The sequence below is a fragment of the Botryllus schlosseri genome, chromosome 11 (genome assembly GCF_051294905.1).
Source record: "Botryllus schlosseri isolate E-star chromosome 11, Bs_hap1, whole genome shotgun sequence".
Taxonomy (NCBI): domain Eukaryota; kingdom Metazoa; phylum Chordata; class Ascidiacea; order Stolidobranchia; family Styelidae; genus Botryllus; species Botryllus schlosseri.
Window position 1 is genome coordinate 9,822,488 of NC_137246.1, and position 26,564 is coordinate 9,849,051.

The following is a 26,564-nucleotide window of genomic DNA, read 5'->3' on the forward strand; positions in this document are numbered from 1 at the left end:
GTACGCGTTTTCGAAGTAGTCGCATTAGTCCTAAATACACATATTAGAATATTAGTCCTAAATACACATACTATATTATCTAAGGAAAGTATCATCTAACGTATAATGAATGTTATTTATTTCTCGGAAGCATGGACCGGCCATAGTCCGACGTTAATTATATTATGAGAGTGTTTACATTCTAAATAGCCTGAGACGCGGATGATGCGGCAATGGGCGGATGATGTGGCAATGTAGGCGTGGCAATTAAGGCGACGTGGCCTTCTGGGATTGGCCGGCGTATAAATTGCTTTATCATACTACTGCAATACGAATAAGTAATATCGAATGCTGCATTAACGTTTTGCGTGATTAGTACGTTTATTAAAGAAATGATAGACCGTAAAATTGCTATTTATATTTAATTTTACTTTCGGAAGACAAACACAGTACTGCAATTAGTTCTAAACTTCAACATACATTTGCTCCAGAAAACGAACTCGAATTAATTATAGGAATTCAAAGTAATGTAACCGTCTATAAAAAGAAGTACGAAACAATTTTTTAAATGAAGAAAATATGTTCCAAGTCTTTTGTCCGGAAATATTCAACGGTGATCTGTTAAAACAGGGTCATAACGCTTCACAGTCGAGAACCACGTTTTCAGATTAGTACTATGTCCTGCTAGATTCCGAAACAGTAGTTCCAAAGATTTTTCTTAGCCATATTTACTGTTATGAAACATTTCACATTGGCGATATTGCGGTGGGAAAGAGATCACGAAACCCGCCGCCCAACTTATATTGACAGATAATTTCAAGAAAACCTTTTTACTCCATATCTATTTCGCGCGAACCACGGCGGAAATCTGGACCATACTTGACTTTGCGAAAATTGAAATTCCGTGAAAACGAGTCTTAAATTTCTCTATCTCTGTCTCTCTTCCTCTCTCCCTCTCTCCCTCTCTCTCCCTCTTTCTCCCCCCCCTCTCTCTCCCTCTCTCTCTCCCTCTCTCTCCCTCTCCCTCTCCCTCTCTCTCTCCCTCTCTCTCTCCCTACCTATCTCTCATTAGAAGAACAGAATAATTCAACTTGACAAACTGTAAATAACGGAAAAAAAGTAATTAAGGCACAAAAGATGACGACATAGAGGTAAAAGTAGTGGAAAATTGGATTTTCGAGACCAAGTACCACAAGTCGGTAGTTGAGTACCTCGACAAAGTACAAGTACTTCGTTCCTGACCACCTATGGTGATAATTGATTCGCCACGTTATTCGCGTATGAAACTTTGCTGGGCGTTATTTAGGGTTAGCCTACCATACGTCCTCTTTTAAGAGGATTTGTCCTCTTTTTTGACTATTTTAAAAGTGTCCTCGGAGGAGAGGACGCCCAAATGTCCTCTTTTTTGAGAATCTTGTTTAAATATATGGCAGAATCGACTTAGAAACAGTAAAACATCACTGAAGTAACGCTCCACCGGGTATTTCGGGAGCTGGACGGAAAAGTTGACCTTTTTCTTAGTCAACCACCTGATACTGTGAAAGAAAAACTGTATTTGGGGCACCTGTGACCTTTTTTAAAGTCAACCGACAACAATGTGGGAAAAATTCACCATTTTTTCGGGATTTTCCTCCTGTTTTTCAAGTCTCAAAATTTTGAAAAAGTGTCCTCTTTTCAGATTTCCAAAATATGGTTACCCTAGCGTTATTGCCATTCAAATCTCCGACCCAAAAGTTTGAAGAGTTTCTCGTTAAAAGGACGAAAGAAATCTTTCAAATTGTTGATCGTATCTGCTGAAGGCTGGTACTCCCATCTTCCGAGTCTAGTTCGCCCCTTTACACCCTCATTAGAACACGCCATCTCATCTGAAACGATTCGTTTTTCTCCATTTTCGTCAATGACATGAGGAGGCCGGAAGCAATAGAAGCCACGATCGTCTTTCGCAAAATCCTCGGATATGATCAGTTTTGGAATTCCAAGGAAATCTTGAAGCTAAGAGAGATCGTGAAGGTCAGTTTTATAAATACAATGACACAATTCCGCGATTCGATGCAGCACTTTCTTTCAGTACATCACTCTAAATAAACGATGCACTCGGGGTACACAAATTCAGAATTGCACGGCCGGATATCTTCATATTGTTAATATATTCAGTATAAAATTATCGAACGACTGTAATTAGTAGCGAACGTCAGAAATACCGTGATCCGTGTAAGCAGTGTCTTAAAAAGCCTAGAAGTGGGCCGCGCTAAAAGTCGTCAGATACATCGTCATAATAAAGGATATAGGCCTAGTGTAAAATGCCCTATGCAGTCGAAACACAATGCCAAAACAACAAATACAAGAACAACCGTGAAATTAGTACGAGCTCCATTCCATTCCTTGAAGATATCGTTTATTGTACTGAGATAGGAGAATTAAAGATTTCTGAAAAGAAGACTTATTGAATTCAAAAAATGGGTTTGAAAAGCAAATCAAATCGTCTGTGAGTCATATAATTAATTTGAGCCCACGAACAAATTCGAGGATGCTTGCAACGCAAAAGGATGCGCCACCTGCGATGATATAACCGATTTTTGACTTGATAAAGTCTACGGATAATACACTGGTAACACACAAGTAATTTTGTTGCTTGAATATGATATTTCTCATTCACAATCACAAACTATTTCCTACATATATTCGAATCAGCTTATGTGCATGAGTGACGTCCGCTACTGATCACTGTCATCCAGAAACTTTGTGTGAACAAATTAGCAATATGTTGTTATTATACCATAGTGTCCTATATGGTGTCGACGCAAGCAAATCTCACGGCTCAATGAAATTGGTTAACGTCATACTTTACATTTAATCAAAGGCAAATTGACGGTGATTTTTGACCGGCTTGCCGAGCATTAAATTTGATGAACCGGGTATCAATCGAAAGCTGACGCTGTACTGCTTGAGAAAATATAAATTTTATTCCGCTCATGGTCCTGGAACCCCCACAATCAGCCCCAAATTATTCATTGTTTATGAGATTGGCAGTGTGACGCAACAATGCTGTCTGGCGAAACGAGACAGTAGCTCAAACGAAAGGATGCGGTTGCGCGGCAGAGATGAGCATGGATTAGGATTAGGATTTGAAAAAACATGATTTGTGAAATTTTGTCGGATTTGGATTGGATTAGGATAAGAGATTTTTTCTGAACAGATTAGGATTTGGGTTGGATTTACCGATTTTCTGAGATATTGATATGTCGTGTGGCGAATGGCGACAAACTTTATTCAGATCAGTTGTTAATGTACTTATGGTACATTACACTCTGGTACACTTAGTGCCAATGATTATGAGAGGTCCAGCTCTATGCTCAGTTATCTTAAATCTAGAGAATCGTTGGTTGTGAAAGAAAAATTCCAATTCCTCCCTTGCATAAATTAGCATTTTTCTGAATTTCAAAGTGGGAATCGGATTAAGACTCGACATGGACTTGAATATACAAAAGTTTTGGATTAGGATTAGGATTTGGATTTAATGCTTCGGATTTAGATTCGATTAGGACATATGAATTCCAAATCCGCTCATCTCAGCTGCGCGGCAAGAGTGAAATCAGCTGGCGTCGCGGCAATAGCAATGTGCAATCGCGTCGCAGAGAAACGCTGCGCTGTTGATACTTTTTCTATGCGCTTCGGTAGAAGCGAGCAGACCTTACCAGCCTTTCCTTGACTTGTAAGGGTAGAACTGGGTCCACAGAATGTATTCGGGCCCTACCAATTTTCGCGCATTATCCTTCTACTTATAGAGATATTTAGGCTACGTCCAAGTAATCTACATTGTATATGCCAGATTTTTATGATATCGATTGGCTTAGCCCGCTTGTTGTGTAGGGCTCCAGAGACACGTCGCGCTGTTGATACTTTCTTTAAGCGCCTCGCTAGAAGCGAGCACACATTACCAGTCTTTCCTTATTGACTAGTAAGGTAAGGGTAGAACTGGGTCCACAGAATGTATTAGGGCCCTATGAATTTTCGCGCAATATCTTTCAACTTATAGAGATCCTTCCGTCTAGGTATAGCTATATACATTAAATATTGTATTAGCCCGCTTGTTGTGTCGGACCCCATAGGCAGGCTGCGCTGTTGATGGCGGGTGTCGATACTTTCTATAGTCGCACACGTTACGAGCCTTTCGTTGATCTGTAAGGATAGTACTTGGTGCACAGAATGCATTAGGGCCTTATGAACCTTCGCGCATTCTTCTGCAACTAATAGATATTTCCGTCTATGCAGCTATAAACATTAAATATGTCAGTGTCAGATCATGGGGTCGATTGGCTTAGTCCGGAAATAATACAGGAATTACCGGCGATTAATGACGAGGATGGGGCACCGAGAGTATCTTCCCGGCTGTCAGCCGCGTCTACAGCAACGGCAGCAGACGCAGATGTTGCGAATTTACTGATTGCTATAGGAATAAACGACATAACCTTCACTCCGTATGGGCACCAAACTGTAAATAATCGGATGGTGGATTTCGAGAAATCCCACAACAAAGACCATGCAGCCATGCAGCAGGGCAAGCATTGTTTACATGCGGCATAGTTTTTTTTCTACCAAGAGCCTGGAAGAGCAGATGATGCTTCGCATTTATTGCGACGCGATTGCCTATTGCCATTGCCGCGACGCCAGCTGATCTCACTCTCGACGCGCAGCCGCATCATTGCTCTCGAGCTACTCTCTCGTTTCGCTAGACAGCATTGTTGCGCACTGCCAATCTCCTCAACAATGAATAATTTGGGGCGGATTGTGGGGGTTCCAGGACTATGAGCGGTATAAAATTTATATTTTCTCAAGCAGTACTGCGTCAGCTTTCGATTGATACCCGATTCATCAAATTTAATGCTCGGCAAGCCGGTCAAAAATCACCGTCAATTTGCCTTTGATTAAATGTAAAGTATGACGTGAACCAGTTTCATTGAGCCGTGAGATTTGCTTGCGTCGACACCATATGGGACACTATGATTATACTTGTAACCGCGATATTCATAACTTACATCTTCCACGACTTGCCCGGGATCGGTAATTAGATTGGCTCCGTCGATTATGAAGAATTGGCTGCGGCCATAAGAGCGAAACCATCTAAAATGAAGAATTTTAATACATTGCATTGCATTGCATTCAGGTTACAGACTAATTACCGCAGGCGATTTCATGCTGCACAACCGATTGGGGCTTGCACTGAACGAGCATTTGGCCTGAGGAGTATTTGAGCTATAGGTGTAGGTAGGGAACATATGGCTCTTTTGGTGATGTGGTAAATTTAATTCGGTAATGGGTGGTCTGATGATAATGAACACCGATGTAGTCCTGGCTAAATATATATTTGGTCCGTTTATGACAGATTTCGGAATCCCTTTTCGTCAAAAAAGCCATATTTACCCTATCTTTTCAATTGTCAGTGGCAATCAACAACAAAAAATATGAAACACGTTTGATTTAAATTTACTTTTGTTTTAAATGCAACCCGATAAAAAAGTTAAACGCTTACCTTGTCAAATGATAGTAATACAAAGCTACTGATAGTAGATGAGAGGCGCCTGTGGTGAAATTCTTATCAATATCTCTGATTACTCTCTCGTCGTAATCTTGATACGCTTTTATCCGACTTGTAGCGTCGATCATTTTAGGTATGTAGGAATCGAAAGTAGAATTTTTCGGAATATTCCCCATCGCCGTCTAAATCACAATACTCAACCGTCACTATCAGTAAATACCTATATGACCGCATCATATTTCGCGAAGAACACATATTCGAAATAAATGTCTGGACTTCAAGCAGCATGTACTCCGGAAAAGGAATTCAGATAAATTAGATGAACGCAAAGTAATGATATTCTTTAGAGAAAAGAACACACACACACTATTTTCAAAACATCAAAAATAAATTGCACGTCTTTTGTCAAGCAAGCATCAACGGTGGTTCGCTAAAAGAGGGTCGAGCTCTCAAAATTCGAGGACCAGTTTTTAGAGGTTAGGCCATGCCGTGTCTTGCTAGATTACGATACGAGAGATCAAAACGTTTTCTTGGGCCATATTTACTATGATGAAACATATGATATGGGCAACAATGCGATGCGAAAAGAGGGAACCGCTCAACCAGGTACTTAAATTATTTAGACCGATATACTTTCGTGGAAACATATTTGTCACTCCATATCTATCTCACACTGACCGCAACTAAAATTATGGATTTTGCTTAACTTTTGTGCCTAAAATTTTGCAAAAAAAATTAAATTGCTTACTGGCACACCGTGAAAACAGCCCCCAAATTACTGCGTCCCACTATCTCTCTTTCTCTCACTGGAAGAATCCAATACTTCTACTTGACCAACTGTAAATAGTAAGTAAGTATATCACAAAATATTACCAAGTACAAGTAGAAGAATATTAGATCTACTTGAGAGAGTATTGAAAGTAAAAGAAAACTACCTGGGTACTTCGAAAAAGTAGAAGTAGCTCGTTACTGACCACTTCTGTATATGACGAATGCTCAACCCCCAGGAATGAAGTGGTGCCGGTTCGTTTTGGCAACAATTTCGACGAGTACTTACCAGTTGTTGTTGTTGTTGTTGTTGTTGTTGTGTGTGGTATTCATGATGTTTGTCGACTACAATGGTCAATTACACCAGGTCTATATTCCTTATTTTTGAATCCGTATAGCTGCCGACTTGTAGGACGGTCCACTTCTAGGGTTTTTAAGACACCGCTTATGCGGATGAGATGGCGAGGAGGGGCCCAGATAAACCTCCAGCACCTAGGTAGGAATTATGGGATCGACCTCGGTCAGACTCAAACCCACAACCGATCGGTGTTGGAGCTGTGGATTATACCACTACGATATCTCCAGAGGTGGTCAGTAACGAGGTACTTCTACTTTTTCGAAGTACTCAAGTAGTTTACCGCTACTTCTGGTACTTACTCAAGTAGATCTGATTTTCTCTACTTGTACTTCTACTTCTACTTCGTAATATTTTGTGATCTACGTACATACTTTTCGCTATTTTCAGTTTGTCAAGTAGAAGTAGTCTAATCCTCCAATATGAAAGATAGCCATAGGAATTCCAAGGCTATTTTCACGGAGTACCAACATTTAATTTTCATCAAAGTCAAGCAAAGCCCAGAACTTTTGTTGCGCTTCGCGCACAGTAGTTATAGAGTGACAAACATGTTTCCGCGAAAGCGTCGGTGAAGATAATTTAGGTACCGAATTGCGTGGTTCCGCTCATACGGCATTGTCGCCCATATCAAATATTTCATCACAGTAAATATTGCCCACCAAAACGCTTGAATCTACCGTTTCACATTCCGGCAATTACCTATCATATCGTAATCAAGCAGCCCTTGACGTGTGCTAATCTGGAAAAGTGGACTCCGACTTTTTTGAAAGTTGCACCTGATTTAGCAGACCACCTTTGAAACTTCTGGACAAAAGACATGAAATATATTTTCCGCTTTCTAAACGTGGTATTTGTATTTGTCTTTCAATTCTGCGAATCATACTTTGAGTTTTAAATAGGCTACTTTCAGTTCTTTTATCTGCAGAACATACATGTTGAAGTATAAAAGCATGTGTAGTAATGCCTCCATTTTCCAAAAATAAAGCTACACTATGTGGTAATTTTACGATCCGCCATATTTTTTTATTAACGTAGGCCGATACTAATCGCACAAAGTGTTTAAACCGTATCCGATACAATTTCTATGTATACCTCTTCGCCTAAATTAGGGGCCTGATAATATGGGGTAGGCTGCCATGTCATGATATTTTCTAAAACGGGGTGTTCGACTAAACAAAGGGTTAGTATCACATTTTCATATCAATACTATAATTTGCATCTCATGTTGCGGGCGCATGCTTGTTCTGTCGAAAACTGATATCTCCTCTCCTGGTGTGCATCAATACGACTCACACTCCAGGCACCTTCTGCATAGCTCAATTTGCAGGTTTGACAGTCCATGCAAACGAATTACGACCGTTTTCAAAACTACTTACTTACTTGAGTAGATTTAAAGTCAGTAAATTATACTTCTACTTGAAGTAGTTTGAGGTTGCTTATGAAAGAAGTACTTCTACTCGTACTTAAGTAGATTTTAGGCTATTATAGGCTAGACCAGACAATCTATTCGTAAGGCGTTGTCAGACTATGGCTACATTGATGTTGATCGGAGAGGAAAGCGTGTTTCTATACATGCGGCAGATATTAACTCAAAAATACAGTAGTCAACACCCCATCGGACGGATCTGGATCTTATGATACAATAAACATATCAAATCAAGATAGAGCCCGAACGCCGGCTAGAATTTAATCCAAAGATGATATAATGACGTGAAAATTTGTAATATAATGAAAAAGGTTCACAACAGTGCAAAACCTCACAGTCCGTTTGCGAACCCGAACCTCCAAATTTCTTAGGTTCACATACCTCACGTTCACGCCATCCTAGCGATTAGGCATATGTGCCGGCTGCAAATGACTCGAGCCGAGTCATATGAGTCGAGACTCAGACGACCCAGACCGACATTTCATTGTAATTTTGAAGAATAGTAAAGTAACCACACTATTCGGATTTCGTCTGTTAGTACTGGTTCTTGAAAATTAGTAAATTATAAATGCAAACCATTCGATATCCCCAAACAGAGTTATAAAAAGTGGGTTTAACGAGACTTTAACTGGAAACTGAGCAGTCAACACAATGACTTGGACTCGGACTCGAGTCATAATACAATGACTCGAAGTCGACCCTCTGGTTGCTGACTCTGACTTTGACTTGACTTGGTGGTGAATTGAAAATGACTCGACTTAACTCGAGTCAAAACTATAAAAGTGAGATTGACTTGTGACTCGGAGCCTTGTGACTTGGTTACAACCCTCTTCAAACGCAAATCTTACTTCTTGAACGTAGTCTGATATTGTTCTGTTCACTGGATCACAAAGTATGGCGATCAGTTTTACATTCGGCAGGACTGACTTCATCCGTCTAGGGATATAAAAGCGGTGGAAATAGGACGGAGACTTCTCCATCACCATATCCTGCTTGGTGGTCCTCGGCATCAGACGTCTGAAACAGAAATTTTTACTTCACTTGCAGACAATTTACACGAATGCATTAGCCACATAAACATGACGTTTCACAATGGATTAGACCTAGCGTATATACGTTCTATTTGAGACAGGGTGAACCCATCCCGAATGGTCGGATAAGTATAGCCAGCGTATTTTGTCAGATCTGGAAATCACGTTCGGCCGTCTAGATCAGGGGCTGGCAACCTTCAAATTATTACCAGCTTGCGTGCCAAACATTCCATTTATTAATATTTAACGTTTCAAACAGGAATACCAGCAACCGTTTTTCTGCAGCTGGCAACGGCATCCGTTACGGCAGTGATTCCTGAATTATTGGTCACGAAGGGAGTAAATTCTGGTCGCTACCGCACCTGGCCTATCGCTTACATGTACGTAATATTTACATAATTTATTTTCAGTCGCGCAATGATAGATCCTCTGTGTCCTCGGAGGACGCCCAAATGTCCTCTTTTTTGAAAATTTTGGTTAAATGTATGTTAAAATTCAACTGGGATATAGGAAATCAGTACTCAAGTGACGGTCCGGCGGGACTCTTGGGAGTTGAGCCTGCAAATGGACTTTTTTTCATTTTTTTTAGTCAATCAATTACAAAGTCGCAACAAATTTACCAATTTTTCCGGATTTTACTCAGGTATTGTAAGTCTGGAAATTTTTCAAAAGTGTCCTCTCTTCAGATTCCCAAAATATGGTAACCCTGTAAAGATAGTCGTTGCTCCATATATATTGGAATCAGTCGAAACTAAAAGAATATCTCCTTATGAGAGAAGAACACTATTCCAAATTCGCATTTCAACACGGGGCTCATCATTTTCCTTGGCAGGTCTCATTTGATACACGCGGCTCAAGCTGCGGGCACTAGACTATTCGGCGCTGGTCATTTCGGCGCCTGTAACTGTGGACAGATGAACGTCGAACGTTTTGGCTAGCATGGGGCGATTATTTTGTTTCAAGGTTTTATCGCCGCCAATCATTTTGACAACGCATACACCACACAGGAGTCGCATGGTCGCATGTTGTCCGAAACCTTAGGTCTAGGTCAGTGGTTCTCAACCTTTTTTTTAGACACGCCCCCCTTTATGAAAGTGAAAATTTTCGCGTCCCCCTTATCGTCACATCACAAAATCTAACCAGGATGCTAGCAACCCCAACATATTGTTTGATGTCGTGGAAGGTTAGGCCTATGACTTTTGATTAAAGAATTCAATAACATGAAATTCGGTCTATATATAGACAAACACGCTTGAATTTGAGGTAAATCGCGCAGAGCGCAAAATGTTTTTCAGATGACCGCTTCTTCGCGCCCCCCTTCAGATGCTTTCACGCCTCCCAAAGGGGGCGCCCCCCCCCCAGGTTGAGAACCACTGGTCTAGGTCGTGTCTTCTATAGGTCGAAAAGGCCCAGCGCCGGAATGCCGGCTCATAAGTTGCGCTCCCGTGGGCTGCACAGTAGACTATAGACAGTAGTCTTGTAGACTAAAGCATCCAAATGGTTTCATACGATATTAGGTTGACGTTCTTTCATAACTGCTAATATGGTTGACTCATTTCTGTATATTATGCATAGCTTTTCAAAACATTTTCTATATATATTTATATTTGTTTATTTGGGGTTGCCACATTATAATCAATACATCAGGTTCAATAAATCGCATGAAGCGCGGAAAATAATTTCAAGATAAGTAAAATCTGCCCTAAAAGATTCTATTTTATGTTGATTTGCGAAATAATTGTGGATCGCCCACGACCTTTGTACATTTGGCGTGCCAAGAAAAATCATTTTGCGTTCCACAAATAGCACGCGTGCCGGGGTTTGCCGACCCCTGGTCTAGACTCTAGAGCAGGGGTCACCAACCTTTTTGCAACCGAGGGCTACTTTTACGTAATAATTGAAGCGGCGGGCTACTATTTACTCCTGCCGTTTACCCGTGCCACAGTATGTAACTTGACACTGCAATTCTGAGTGAGTGTTCCAGATGTGCATTGATTAAGCGTGTTTTGTGTTTGTTTTTGATGACGTTCATGTCCGAGAAGGCTGATTCACAACGATAAGTTGAACCATAGACGCCTGCAATCTTCATAGCTGCTGCGCATACACCATTGTACTTTTCCCAGTGTTGTAATGACTCGAGTCATGACTCGACTCGAGTCAGACTCGAGTCACGATTTTTTTATGACTTGACTTGACTCGAGTCATTTTCTTGAAATGGGAAAATGACTCGACTCGACACGAGTCAATATTTGGATTGACTCGACTTGTACTCGAGTCATTACACATGACTCGACACAAGTCATTGACTCGGCTTATTTTATATGACTTGAAGATGAAGAAATTTGCGAATCAAAATGGCTAGATCAACGCATCCGACGAATTCTGCCGACATCGCTATTTGTCACCACTGCTTTCGTTGCACTTTTCTGATATCAGATATGCCGCCGTAAAAACAACAAAAAATGATACATAGTAGCAATGCATTGTACAAAATCGTCCAGTGATGAAGAGGTAATGAATCCTCCGCAATTAAAGTACTCAAGACTTTTCAATTATGCAAGCAAACAATTGAATAAAAGTTTAATTAGACCAATGAAATGACTCAGATGGTGAAGAGACTGATAAGCTCATGTGTAGATTTGAAGGCGATGATTCTTTGCATTTTTGGGCGACTAGAAATAATGAGTATTCAATGCTCTTCAGTGTGGTTCAAGAATGCTTGTCAATTCCTGCATCTAGTGCACTAGTGGAACGTGTATTCAGTAGATGTGGATTCATTCTACGGCCATGCCGCTTTAACATATTTGAGGATCTCCTTCCACATTAGTATTTTTGAGGTGTAACTCATTGATTTGATCTGCTGTCTGTGAAAACACACAATGCCCCTCGTCCATTTGACGTTTTGTTAGGTATGTGCATTGTGCACGTGAGTAATAATGAATGGCTAATGTTGTGTGATGTTTGTACAATATGGTTGTTCTAAAATAACTTCTTTGTTATTTTACTGTGTGGTTACATGATAAAATTGTAATGTTGCATAAAAGGAACACTGAATCTGGCTTAATTTGAAAAAAGTGGAATCAATGATGTGAGAGGAGAATATTTTGGATTTGAAAATAAATGGAGTATTTTAGTGAGAAATTTTTTCTTAAAATATAATTACATAGTAGTAAGCCGACTATTTTTTCATATCCTAAACATTCTACTCAAATAACTTCACTTTTTCTAGTTGGAATTGAGTCAAATTTGCTATGAATCATATTTTTACACAATGTAACAATATCATGAGATAGCCGGTAAAATTCGAAAATCTCTATTTGTAATTAGTCTAAAATTTTCTTTCATAGCATTGCTTTCTACTGGTTGGAATTGAGCCAAATTTGATTTTTTAGGCAATCCAGGAATTTTAAGAAGTAGCCAGAAAACTTGAAAAAATGTTTTTGAACAGCCCCATTGTACAATTATTTCTCCAATGCTGTAACTGCGATGTAGTCTGTAATGCAATTGGGAAAATCTTTAGTATAATCAAAAGATATCTGTTCTGTTGTCACTGCACAATGCACATAGTTGCATGCACGCTTTTACAGCATGCTGGCCTGTTGTAAATACCTCTACATAAACATGCATCTATTGATTCTCTATCAACTAGTATCTTGACGTGAATTTGTTGGCTCTCTATCAGATAGTATGTAGACGTGAATTCGTTGGTTCTCTATCAGCTATTCGTGAGCTATCGTCGATGTGCTCATAATAAAAACTGAATGCTTGTATTGGTGATGTATCAGACTGACAAGAGAGATATTTGATTTTATGTTCTAAGATTAGAAAAGTTATATTTAGCATCGGTAAATGAGGCCAGGACCTGTCCGTTAAATAAACACGTGCCAAGAGTCTGATAGGGACAAAATGAGCATGTTTCGCAAACAGGGAATTCGATATCACCCGCAGGCAGGATTGAAAACATGAGTTGAACATGAATTCAATACTGTGACTTGGACTCGACTCGAGTCATAACACCATGACTCGGACTTGACCCTTTAAACGGTGACTTGGACTCGGACTCGAGTCTGTGATGAATTGAAAATGACTCGACTCGACTCGAGTCAAAACCACAAAAGTATGATTGACTCGTGACTCGGAACCATGTGACTTGGTTACAACCCTGACTTTTCCGTATCAACAAGGCACCAAACGTTTGCTGCAGACTGAGGTGGGGGTCATTTTGCAGTGCTACAATTTCAATCCCCAACTGTTCAGCATCCAGAAATGACAAGATTTCATTATACCGGACAGCCGCAACGATTACAGAAAGTTAGAAACATGGTATATTAAACTGCATTGAGTGTAACAGAAACAAGCTGTGTCAGAAGATGCAATACGTAATGCGTATAAAGATATTGAAAATCTGCTAGTACTTCACGGCTATCTGACTCCGAATAGTAATATTGTTTCCAACTTTAGCATTGTCCTGAACGTCGAGCTATCATAACGCAACCCTCCGCCATTTCAAGAAGACCGTGGATGGCATTACGTCATGTCGCCTGCAGGCAATGCGCTGTATCTTCAATTTCGGGTGATTCTATCACATATACATCTTATTACAAATTGTAATTGAGGATATTTTTAAGTGTTTGTATACGTAAGTTACATGTTAGTGTGTTTTAAACAAGAATAGCTGAATCAATCAATCTATATATTTAAAAACTCACTGGTAATAATCTGACGAATATTGGTAAATGCTGCTATTCCATCTATTTTTAGAATGGGCTCGCGGGCTACTCATCTAGTCCTCGCGGGCTACCTGGGGCCCGTGGGCACCGGGTTGGTGACCCCTGCTCTAGAGGGATTACACCAGCGGTTCTTAACAACCTATTTTCCAGAGACGCCCCTTTTCAGAAATTTCCGTGGTCTTCTACTATATTTGGGATCAAATCAAGGTTGTTACAATAATTATCGGGTGGGAGCTCATACCATCGGGTTCGAGTCCAATGTACATATCCCAAAAGCCACGTCTGCGATTGGCAATACAGGAAAATCAATTGTATTGGGCTTTGTTTTATTGATTTGTACGACTAGTAAATCAACTGAAAATGTGGTAAAAAACTCTGAATCTATTTACTTTAGTTGGCTAAAAATTGAGGGATCCTGCAGCACCTATAGCTCTTAACGTAACATTAATTTGTTCCAAACAAAGCAACCCGTGGATCACAATACTAAACAATATCATCCGTTATGGTAAACCAGGGGTGGCCAACCTTTTCAGCCAAAGGGCCACATTCGATTGACGAAATATTTCGCGGGCCTCTAGCCGCGCGAAGCGCGAAAATTCTTCGAAGTTCAAAGCTCAATAATATTGTCACTTGACTATACTGATGGGCCTGCTGTATATCGCTGGGCTCAGTTTGCAAGGACTGCACTACTCGGTGCCTGGACAGTGGACATATCAATTTCGAAAGCTTCGACCAACATGCGCCAATCATTTTTTGCCTAGGTTTCATAGTCGACGGTCTTTCTGCGAGCGCAAACGCAAGGTCGCATATGTTGAACGACACTTTGTCTCGTAATCGCGAATATAAATTGACTCAATCTGATACATTAGGCGTTCTTTCATTTTCACAAAGGCGTAACAATATTAAAAGCAATAAATCGAGTGACAACATGTTGCGCGAAGCGTGTAGAAAATTTTTACTTTTGATAAATCTATCGCAAATTATTCGGCTTTATTGTAGTGTACGAAGATCTACCAAAGTGTGACTAGCTCATGGAAATGCCAATGCGTCGGAACTGATATTTTAGTCATCACATCTCAAGTGTTGCGGCCAGATTAATCAAATTTTGGTTGGCCTTGCAAGTTCACAATCTGTGCAATCCATTTTTGATAATATTACCAATTTTGGAAATTACCTCGAGGGCCACTCAAAACCTTCTCGCGGGCCACGGGTTGGCCGGCCCTGTGGTAAACGATGACAAAATATTCTGACAATCTAATTTTGTAGCTCTCAGGTACAAGGATATTCAGTAAGTCATTTTGGCCAGAAAGCTTCAGAGCATCTCTAATGTACAAAGGCTCTCACTCTCAAAAGTGGTACAGTGACTCTTTCTCATATTTCGTCACACCGTGCGCTGCACCATACAATACCTATAGTTCGAAACATTTTTTGCAAATAACCCAACTCTAGCATGATGGTGGGTGCTAAGGGGGGATTTTCGGCCTAAAAAAGTACGCGCATAAAAGTTCGAGCCATTGATTTCACATGAAGTAAAATAAATCTCTGCATTTATGGAAACAAGTTTAAAACACTATACTGATAGACCTATATTTCGCATGGAGCCCGACGAAATATTTCGATGTTAGGCAAATTTTCTCGAACACAAATTTGCAACGAGAATTCAGGAACATTTACAACTATTGTTCCACAATGTAGTCATATCTCCCTATGAGAATTACTGCACCAACACCACCGATACCATTTTTACTCAACGCCCCCATATCGCCCCCTAAGTGTTCCGCCAAGTTAACCATGGTCATAACCAACCTGTAAGCCCGAACTCCAAGCGACCAATCCAGACTGAAAAAATGTGGTTCTGCTTCGCAAGGAAATTTGAGTTTTGGATGCCCTTTCATAATTTTCCTAAGAAATCCCGTACCACACTTCTCCGCGCCAATGTTGATGACGTCAGGAAGTCGCCTTTTCTTTGCCTGTTTTTACAAGTTTACATTGCAGTCGTTGAAGCCTATATGTTGACCACCTATAGTCTTCGAACGAACATTCCAGGCACTGCTACAAAAGCTCGTTGAACCTTAAACATACATATCCCACGACAGAATTACCAATATTATTCATATCGATATAATATATACTTGAAACATATAATGGCCATGAAACATATGAGTGCGTTTCATCATTTACGCAAAATAAACCTTTCACATATATTCCAACGAATGTAGCCTAATGATTTATCATTATAAATGTGTCGGGCGACTTAAAGTATAGCCCAATCTGCGGAATCACAAGGAGATTCTAGGTGTTAAACAGTCAAAATTTAAATGTTCAAGTTGCGGTTCTTAGCCGATGTTCCCCGAGAACCCCAAGGGTTTCCTGGGCCAGTCGCAGGGGTATCGCGGATGTCAAGACATACACTCAACACATGGTTTGTGATGACACGGCCGTCCTGGCCATCATTGGTTGCAGGATAATAGGCTCGATCAGTAATCGAATTGTGACTTTTGTGATGGTGCGTCGTGACTCGTGTGCTGGGGGTACGCATGGGAGTTGGGGTTCTGGGAGTTGGGGTTCTAAATCGAATCCCCGTCCTTCCGGAATGCCATTCCTATCTGCAATATTTTTAATCTCTTTTGCAATTAGGCAATTGGTAGCACGCTGTAGCGTCTCGATCGTGTGAGACGAGGCCGCTTCCAATGGGAATAAGCTTCGCATTTTTGAAATTGTATCTGAAAGAGAACAGCGCCAGACACACTGATATGCAATATATATATATAGTTATAATGTTTTTGTTTCTTGTGAGAAATCACATTTTTATTATTATTTTGTTCTTCTAGCAATCTGTTGATGCAAACTTAATTCTTTACACCAGTAATGTAGCCTAGTAGTAGTACAGATGTGTAGTGTGGTAGGTTTCGTTTCAGTCACTCAGCAAAAGTGTGGGGTTCCCGAAGACTAGCAGATCAACTCAAGTGCTTCCCAAGTTACTAAAGATTGGAAAACACTGGACTAGAACAAGGGAGGGCAAGATACAGACCGCGGGCCGGACCCGACCCACAACGGGGTTTCGAGCGGCCCGTATAGCATCCGGTCTTACATGATAATGTGTGAGACCAGCGGCCACTGTCGGCCGCAATCCATCACAACTTGCTTACAACGTCAAAGTATAGTGAATGTAAGTTATTCTCTAGTTCTTTGTTTTCTTTGTGTTGCGCGTTTATGAGTCACTAATTTAATCCAAGTTTGCCAACCTGAGAAAGATAGCCATGAAACGATTTGTTCTGTTCCGGTTTACAGTTCTACATTCAAAACATTCTTTTTTTTTTTAAAAGGGCCATTCTTCAAAACACTGTTTAAAACATGTTTTAAACAAAAGTGCTTTAAACGACCATTTGTTTTAAATGCAGCCCTAAAGATAAGCATTGTTTTCACCGTTGACAATTCCGGCTCTCTCCTATCGGACGACTAAAAACGGCCATCAACACTCGGGTGGCTCGCTCGATTGTTCGTAAATTTCATGTGGCCCTTTGATCGAAGAGGTTGGCCACCCCTGTTAGATAATTTTTTTTTTTTCATTTCCTTCAAACATGCATTCTGGTTACGGAAGCGTGTATAAATTCGACATTTCCGATAGCACCAGGCATGACAAGAATAGTAACTGACAACTTCCTTCGGAATATTTAAACTCAAATATACATTATATTTTTCAAAGTTACTTTAGTATAGTGTTACCATACGTCTGGAATTTCTCTGTTCAAACTGCGTCCGGGAGGAATTTCTAAAAGATGCCCAACTGTCCAGAAGGTTTGAAATAGGATCAAAATGTTTTCGTAAATCAACAGAAACGATATTATTTATTGGTAGATTTATGCCACTTGAAAATTTTCTTCGCGCCGCGCCCGATTTAGTGTCACATTCTTTGTTCCACCACCCTCGCAAAACATGCAATTGAAAATTATTAAATCTACCCATCATTTATTGAAATAAGCCTAATTGCAATCGCAATTATACGAGAACGGTATATTACTGGAGGAGGTCATTTAGATGCTGACTCTAAACCTGGGGGGTCGTTTGGCCTTATTCTGGGATTCGCGAAGACGTTGAACGTAATCATCTTCCAAAATAGGCCGTGATTAAGTCTGGGCAAAGGTGCTGACCGTTTTTCAGTCATCAGATTTTCAAATTCTGAGCTGTGCTACAAAACATTTTCAAATTAGAAATGGAGTCGCGACCATGACAGGTTGAAAACCACCGGATATGCAATCTGCTGATGCGGATCTGCATTTAGGTTCATAAATAGACATGACATGACTTAACGATGAATAATTCCGTTCCCTGTATTTTCGAAGTCGCCATCCTCCACCCGCTCTACCGCTAACCATGATCATGTGGGCGGAGAAAAGATCAAAATATTATAGTAATACATGCATGGAAAAAAATAATGTTATAGACCGATTTCATTCACAAGATTTATCGACCAGATGCATATAGAAACCACATGTATATTGTAAGGTCCCAATAGTTGCATTGGTAACCCTATGGTGGGCTCAAGATCAGTGTTTATTTGGACGGACGGGGGCCGAAAAAATGTTGTTTCGATCTTGGTTACAAACAACACACAACAACATAAATGTACCTGCCTGATCATTTCTTTATGGTCGATAGGCAAAACTTTTTTAGTGTGACGTCATATTGACAGACAATGTGTCATACCTAATTTTGAAATCCCCTAGTGGGCGCTGAAGAGGGGGCGGAATTTCTATCTCAAAAATATGGTAATTACTTTAGTGTATATTTTAAACTTTCACCTGATTCAGTTCTTTCAGACTGTTCAAGTAGTCAAGATAGTGTTTCTCCCGAATTTGTAGCTTGCATATTGCTAAAACAAATATGAGACATCAAGGATAATTTCTTGGCCATCGGCGTGGCCTAATTACTGATTAGAACAGAATCCAGCGACCATTTGCCCGCAGCCCGAGATATAAAATCTCTGGTGGATATACGCTAACCATGACCTACTATTCGTACCAATAATAATAGTAGGCCTAGGCCATGAGCTGACCGGTACGAAGAATTTGAAATCATGTCGAATTCACGTCTAGGGTTAGTATGCTCTACACCAGTGGTTCCTAAAGTGGGCGCCAGCGCCCCCTGGAGGCGTTCGCGAGCGTGAAGGGGGCACTTGCCACGTGGCTGTGGGGTCGGAGTCGGAGTTCGGCTAATTTTCGCTTGATGGAGTTGGAGTTGGAGTCGTGAAAACTGTAGTGGCTGGAGTCGGAGTCAGAGTCGTGGAAAAAATATGGACTGGAGTCGGAGTTTGTGAAAATGACGCTGACTTCGACTCCGACCCCAACTTCTTTATCATGAAAACAATTGCTTTCAAAGGTGTCTTTAAATTACTAATAATAACTATAATAGGATTTTATGTACCATCAATCACTGTTATTAGTAACGATACAGATCAGGGGCGGTCAAACCGTCTCCCGCAGGCCAAATGTGGCCCACGAGAAGGTTTTGTGTGGCCTGCGAGGTAATTCTCGAAATTAGATATAACATCAGGTAAAATTGCAAGGCCAACCAAAATTTGAATAGCCTGACCGCGAAATTTGATGATGACTAAAACATCAGTTTCGACGCATTGGCGTAACCAAGGGCCCAGTCACATTCATCGCAGATCTTCGTATATGACCATGACCATGAAGTAGAATATTCCATAGCAGATTTATTTGACTTGAAATTTCTCTTAGCACTTCGCATGATTTATTGTCACATTTCTCGCATTTAGTATCCTCCTGGAAATTATAAATACGCGTAATTTACAAAATTGAGTCCAACTATACTCGCAATTAGGAGACAACGTGTCGTCCAACATGCGACTTCGCTTGTGCGCTCTAAGCGAGATCGTCGGCGATGAAACATTTGCAATAAATGACAGAGGCATGTTCACCGAAACCGTCGATATTGCAGTGTCTAAAACGCCAAATAATCCTGTCCTTGCCAAATGAGCCCTTCGCTATGCAGAGGTTACCCCCAATATATGCAAGTGATATATATTTATTGATCGAATTCATTCATTAACATTGAAAAAATTTCTTGCTTCGCGCGACCAGGGCCTGACTGCGCACTGTACAGTTGCACAATGCACACGGAATTTTCATGGCATAATTGTCATCAGTTTTAATGGGTAGTCATATAAGTCTTGTTTACAATGTTACCTAATTCGGTTCGTTCCTATCGGACGACTATAAAAAACGGTTATCTACATTCAAGTTGCAAGCGCAATGGTTCGTAAATCTCATGTGGCCCTTTGGCCGAAAAGGTTGGCAACGCCAGACATAGATAGAATTGGACATTATTTGCAAATTACAATTCAGCTGCATAGAGAAAGAAAGAAGCAATATGCATCTTCGCGATGCAGTCACAAATTGATGGAATTTTTGGAATTATACCATGATATTGTGACAGAGCAAATATATCATCTCCTTGTAAAATTGATGTAAATATAACCAAACGCTCATTCCCACTTGACAAAATTAAAAAAATTTGCAGTGTAGCTTAACTGTTTGAGTCGAACAAATGATTAAGAAAGACGGCTAGTCCTAGTCCTTGAATACTTGACATATGACATATGCTATTTGACTACTTCCTAAATTTCGTTTATGGCCGCTGTCTCTTAGTAGTGAGAGTGTGTGTGCTTGTAATCAGTACAGTGTGTAATGAGAAAATTAGTAAGATACATCTCTGTATTAGTGGCTGACTCATACACAAGAGCAACACTTCGATTGCTTTATTTACATTTTAATTATACAGGATGGGATATATGTCGTGTTTGAATGATTCATACACATTAGGTTATTAGAGAGTCCATGTTATAAAAGCTTTTAAAATATGAAAAAGGTAGGATATTTTGAAAGGCAATCTTTCATGCATAGTGAATAATTCGAGCTATGCAACAATGAAACAATTTTGCATGCCATCGTAATCATATGTTTGCATATGTTTAATGGTTATGTGTGAGTCATTTAACCGTCACTGTGGCATATAATTTTCGAAGTAAATTGGTAATACTGTTAGAGTCGGGGCTGGAGTCGGAGTCGGAGTCGGTAAGTTTAAAGACTCAGGAGTCGGAGTCTGTCCATTGAAAATGTGTGGAGTAGGAGTCGGAGTTGGAGTCGATGGTAAAATTCACCAACTCCACAGCCCTGGCTTGCCATGAAATAGGGGATTGGGGATCGCTGGCTATAAATTGGGCGGTTAGGGGGCGCTAAGGGCAAATGGGAGCAGTGTATGTTTAGAAGGCGACTGCTGAGTAGTGTTGATACGATTGATGAATAAAGCAGCTAAATACGCAGTAAAATGCAAAATCGATTCAGTCAGGGCAATTTAGGGTTGTCTGTCTATTTAATCAGCTGTACCGGAAACTCCATTGTTATACTTGACAATGTTGATCCTGCCCATCAATGGACTAATTTAGCAGTTGGCAGAATCCCTAGAAAGCGTGGTTCATTGTGCGCTGTGAGAACCATGAAGTAGCATATTTGAGCAGTTATTGCTCACTGCAAGGTGTGGTGACTTTTTAAGAGAAACTGTCTTGCGTGATTTTAATCTCTGTTTCAAACGATCGTGGATTTTCCACTGTGCTGCGACAGTGGCCTTCTACACGGCGTTCTGGTTGCTAGAAACGATATCGCGTCTACTTCACGGACCTATTTTACAAAATTTATGAGTAGAATATATCTGTTCATAGTAATGATGAAACCTGATGAAGGTGAAAATGGCACTGTCCAGATTCAGTGATAAATACGTGATATTTCACCGAAATTTCGCGACACGAGAACTGTTTCAGTTCTCAAGCTTGCATGAGCTACCGGTCCTGCTCGAATACCCGATTTTGATGGAGAAACATAAATCAATCCTCTCAAAAAACGGCACGAGGATATATTGATTTAATTCCAGGATTGATTCTAACTATAGCAGCTCCTTACCGGATACTCAATCTATTCTGTCAAGTTTCCGAGCTTGAACTGATTGAGGAGCTGATTACATTTAGAACAATTTTGAGTTCAACCCAAAGTTCAATAACTCCAATCAATAGTTCTGGATAAACAGTTGCATCAAATGAAAATAGTCTCATTGCAGTCGGGTTGACATTCTCGTCGTTGCCCTTCCCTGCTCATATATGGCAGAACGTGTGTTTCTGACTCACAACAGAAACCGACTTGACAGTCCTGGACGTGGAGATTTTAGAATGAGATTGTTCTTATCAAAACTAAAATCCAATATGACGACGAAGATGATGATGATGATATTAATACTATAACAGCTTCATCCGTGTCAATATTAGCTGCAATAAACTTTCGTGTTATGAATTAGGGGCGGTGATGAGGGTCGGGGGGGGGGCGCTGTCACTTTGTTCGTTGTCCAGGGCGGCGGTAGCTCGAAAAAATTTGGGAAATACTGCTCTACACGCTTCAGTGACCGTTCGTTATTTCGTTCGCTCGGTTTATTAGCGATTTCTATCAGTTCAATACACCACAAAAATTGCGATAAAATGAAAAAATAGGAAATGTTGAAACAACTTGGAGTTATCTTTGAAATCAGACACCCACCTTGGCCCAGGTGATGTGAAGAGGAGGCAGGCACACTGAATGAAAAGCAAAAGAAGATAATATAAAACCAAGCGACAAAAATGAGTTGGCATGTCATGGAAGGCGAGATCAATAGGTGCGGTCGTGGTCCGGTACTCTTGAGGACGGACTAGTATTCATTTAGAAGAAATTGCTTTATTTCGACTTGAATGCGGACATGCTCGTCGACTGTCGGACAGCCGGCGGGATAAGATAGTACGATAAAAGCAACAGGCTCATGTTTTTAAATTTACGATATTATGAAGTGCGAACGCATTCATCGCATTCATTTGGCTGGTTGATTTTGCTCGGATTCTTTCGAAAGATATAAGTTGGTCGTAAAAATCTACAAAATGTCATTGTGGATCAGTTTACCGGGTTCGAAGTTCAAGCCAAGCTTGTTTACATGTTTAGTTATAAAGCTCCGCGGTCATTTCAGAGCAGGTCCGCATTAAAATTTATCATTATTCGAGATCTGTGTGCATGGCTCACTCACTCTCAATCAGGACCTTTCTAAAACGTGGCCCAAGTGTATCCGATCATGACATGGAACCAGCAGGGTGAGGATCCTATTCGCCGCGCAAAGGACACTAAAATCGACCACGGTCTGTCTCGAACCTACAACTCACTATTGTCGCAGGAGTGGAACATAGCGATTAGCTGAGCTCTGACCATATTTTCATCTACAAACTGTCCGACCGAGGTCGACTTCCGAATTCCGATACCTAAGTGTTGGAGGTTTACCTAGGCTCCTCCTCGCCACCTCATCTGCGTCAGCGGTGTCTTACAAAAGCCTAGAGGTGGGCCGTACTATAAGTCGGCAGTTACGGAAAATAAGAAGAATATCGGCCTGGTGTAAATGACCATAGTAGCACACACCATGAATACCCAAAAACAAACAAACAATCTACAAACTGGGACGCACCGCGATTCAGCTCGGAGTCTGTGACATTTTATTTTTTCCCTTTTGTGTGCCTCCTGCCTACTGATTAGCCTATAACAGGGAGTAAATAGCAGTGTTGGGATAACTCGAGTCATAACTTGACTCGAGTCAGACTCGAGTCACCTTTTTCGTATGACTTGACTTGACTCGAGTCACTTTGCTAAAATGACTTGACTTGACTTGACTCGGCGTATCAGAAATGTGGATTGATTCGTGACTCGGAACAAAATTCACGAGTCAATTTCGAGGCATCAAGCAATCGATGTCGATAAAAATCATTGTGTCTTGCATCTGTTCGGATTGTGTGCAAAACGCTGGTGTAACCCGTGAGAGTGACCAATCATTCAATGATCAAGCGTTGTACTGAGCCTCCATTGTTCTTACACAAATAAACTGATCGCAAACGAATTGATCGTAGCTTACAGCTTACGCTGTCGTAAACTAGTATAGTAGAGTAATTTAATCGCAAAATGTCTATTTCTGTTCTCTGTTCTTAACTTAATCCAATGAATTCCAATATAGTTTATATAGTGCTCAACCATTAGCGCAGGCTGGAATTGTATCATATCAATTCGTAACTGGGTAATGTCTTGCATCTTATTAATTCGTTTCTCTATCTTTGTCTGGTAACTATAATCCGAGGCTATGCTATTACTTACGTAGTTTAGTATTTCTACGTATATGTGAGCAGTGAAACGCCTTCTTGCATTTATATTTAACTCTATATCCGTTCATGAGTCCAGAATCAATGACCATTCAATCTGTATTTCAGACAGCTAGCAAAATGCAAAGACGTGAGCATGTCTTGCATCATACTGTGAAAAGGCAACTTGACTTGAATTGTGACTTGACTTGTGACTTGACTTGACTTGACTCGACTTGACTCGAGTCACCTCCAAAAATCGAGTGACTTGACTTGACTCGAGTCACCTTCGAAAATCGATTGACTTGACTTGACTCGAGTCAAAATGTGCAATGACTCGATATGACTCGCGACTCGAAGGTAGTGACTTGATCCCAACACTGGTAAATAGTGTCGCGATCAAAGGAAGGAAGGAACCTGTCATACGGTAAACAGAGTAGCATTTAGTTGACTAGCCGATTCAAAAGCGATAGTGGCAGAACGGGCGGTTATGAGTCCATTTCGTAACTACGTTAAAAAGCACTGGAAACTCCGCCTAATTCGGACACCGGATTACCCGCACAACCACTTTTTCTGGCCAAAATGCCTGGAAATGAAACAAGAGTTGAAATTGCACGTAAAAATATATTGTTAATTCGGACAATTCTCCGCTTAATTCAGATACAGTCTCGCAATCACTATCGTTTGGTTATGACGAAATGGGCAGTACTTCCTTCGTTTTAACAGTAAGACAATATTGTGGTGAAACAATAGCGATCCATGCAGTAACAATCGACAGTTAGCAGCGTAGACGCTTATAATTGGACAGAACTGCGTCCATCTGTAAAACAGAATGGTACAGAAAAGTCGACTTTTTGGCTACTGCTGTTGAAGCAAATGCATCATCATCATTAAGTTATCCAAACTCAACTTGACGCTCTATTTCAGCCACGGCCACAGCGTAAACGTACGGGCCCATGGAAGTATTGTATTTTGTGGATTTAGCCTTCCATCAACGTTAACAAGCTTCTCCATAAAAAATTATCTGCTCCGCTAAAAGTTTTTGATCTTTATTCCCACTGTTCCGTAGCTTAGATTTCTCAAGTAAAAATACATTTTCAGCCTTTCCTGCATGGTTTACTACCACATCAAAGAAATACTGTATTATCTTAACCCTAAATGTGTCTATTACACAGTTATACACTATACAGCAGGGGCGGGCAACTTCTCCAGTCGGCGGGCCGGATATAGGAAAATTATGAACTTGGCGGGCCGGATTGCTGAATCGATACCTTATTCGCCCATTTATCCACATATACAAGGAATAAATCGTATTTAATGAATGTATTTTAACGACAGCAATGCAACTTTAAAGCCATTACTCGCCAATAATGACGAGGACATTGTGGATTTGAGAACAGCATCGTCATACAGGCACCACCATGTCTGCTTCTCTCTGATTAATCAACACGCGGTGCAATTCCTAATTAAGATTTGAAGGCGTTCGATAAGCCCGGTACCAAAAATTTACCAAGATGGAAGGGTTTAGTAGGTGACGAGATAGCGTGGTTGTTCAACTATGTGGCCTATGTTATCTCGATATTGAATTCATGCGGCCCGCGGCCTCCACGAAATTTGAAAGTGGCCCCCGACCCGTTTTGAGTTGGCGACCTCTGGCATAAGCGGTGTCTTACAGATGCCTAGAAGTGTGCCGTGCTACAAGTCGACGGTTACGGAAACTAAAATAAGAAATATCGGCCTGGTGTAAATGGCAATTGTAGTCGATAAACACCATGATTACCACAAATGACATTAGGGTTGAGTACATCGTAAATGCCGATAATGCAATAAGGGCCTTTATGCACCGAGAGAGTTGAACCTTGACAATGATCAAAATCGCCTGATCGGCTTGCACCATTGTCTTACGAGCAGACATGGGGTGATTACTTCACGAATGTAATCGATTGCGATTACGATTACTTGTGAATCCCGCGATTACGATTACGATTACGATTACAGCAAAATCAGGAAGTAGTCGATTACGATTACGATTACATTTCAAAAGTAATCACGATTACTCACGATTACATTTGTTTTGCTTCTTAGAACTAATTTCAGAAGAGATATTGGAAGACAATATAAAGGTCTAATGAGATAATAACTGTCTTTATAATTCATACGTTATTTGCTTGTTACGTCATAATGCACCAATTGCCCAACTCTATGCAGGACTATTCGTCGCATCCAACGATTTGCATTCTTGCCAGGTCCGTAACTGCCACACCCCTAACTCCCCAATAGGACCGGGAGCGAGCTCTGAGGGGACTCAAAAGTATTTCGTAAATCAACATAAATTATTATAGATTATTTTCAAAAGAGTTGATTATCTTGAAAATTTTCTTCGAGCTTCGGGATTTACTGTCTCTAAATAGCTTGATTTTGAAATGCATACCTCTCCCCCTCAAGAATAAAAGCATGCATAATTTATAGGAATAGGCATTTCGGAGGCGGTCAATACCCCGCCACAACACACCAAATAACGTAGGCCTATGC

At 40.6% G+C, this 26,564-nt stretch overlaps 1 protein-coding gene across 4 annotated transcripts in view; it reads right to left on the reverse strand.

Moving 5' to 3' along the window:
* Positions 1 to 310: 310 nt before the first annotated feature.
* The window catches only part of LOC145451077 (heparan sulfate glucosamine 3-O-sulfotransferase 3B1-like), a 33,823-nt gene continuing 7,569 nt past the window's right edge, over positions 311 to 26,564 (reverse strand). Inside the window, exons 2-8 of one of the 4 annotated variants that reach the window (XR_013918684.1) lie at positions 18,628 to 18,698; positions 15,632 to 15,795; positions 8,913 to 9,081; positions 5,510 to 5,697; positions 5,016 to 5,100; positions 1,592 to 1,971; positions 311 to 597 (exon numbers count right to left, since the gene is read on the reverse strand). Coding sequence is in view for 3 of the 4 variants with exons in the window: in XM_080329568.1 (XP_080185694.1) it covers positions 1,684 to 1,971; positions 5,016 to 5,100; positions 5,510 to 5,697; positions 8,913 to 9,081; positions 15,632 to 15,795; positions 18,628 to 18,698; positions 22,429 to 22,525 (1,062 nt within the window). In the remaining variant the exon portion in view is untranslated. Of the gene's footprint in view, positions 598 to 1,061; positions 1,972 to 5,015; positions 5,101 to 5,509; positions 5,698 to 8,912; positions 9,082 to 15,631; positions 15,796 to 18,627; positions 18,699 to 22,428; positions 23,155 to 26,564 lie in introns of those variants that run through there. The other 3 variants (XM_080329568.1, XM_080329567.1, XM_080329569.1) reach the window with 3 other exon arrangements.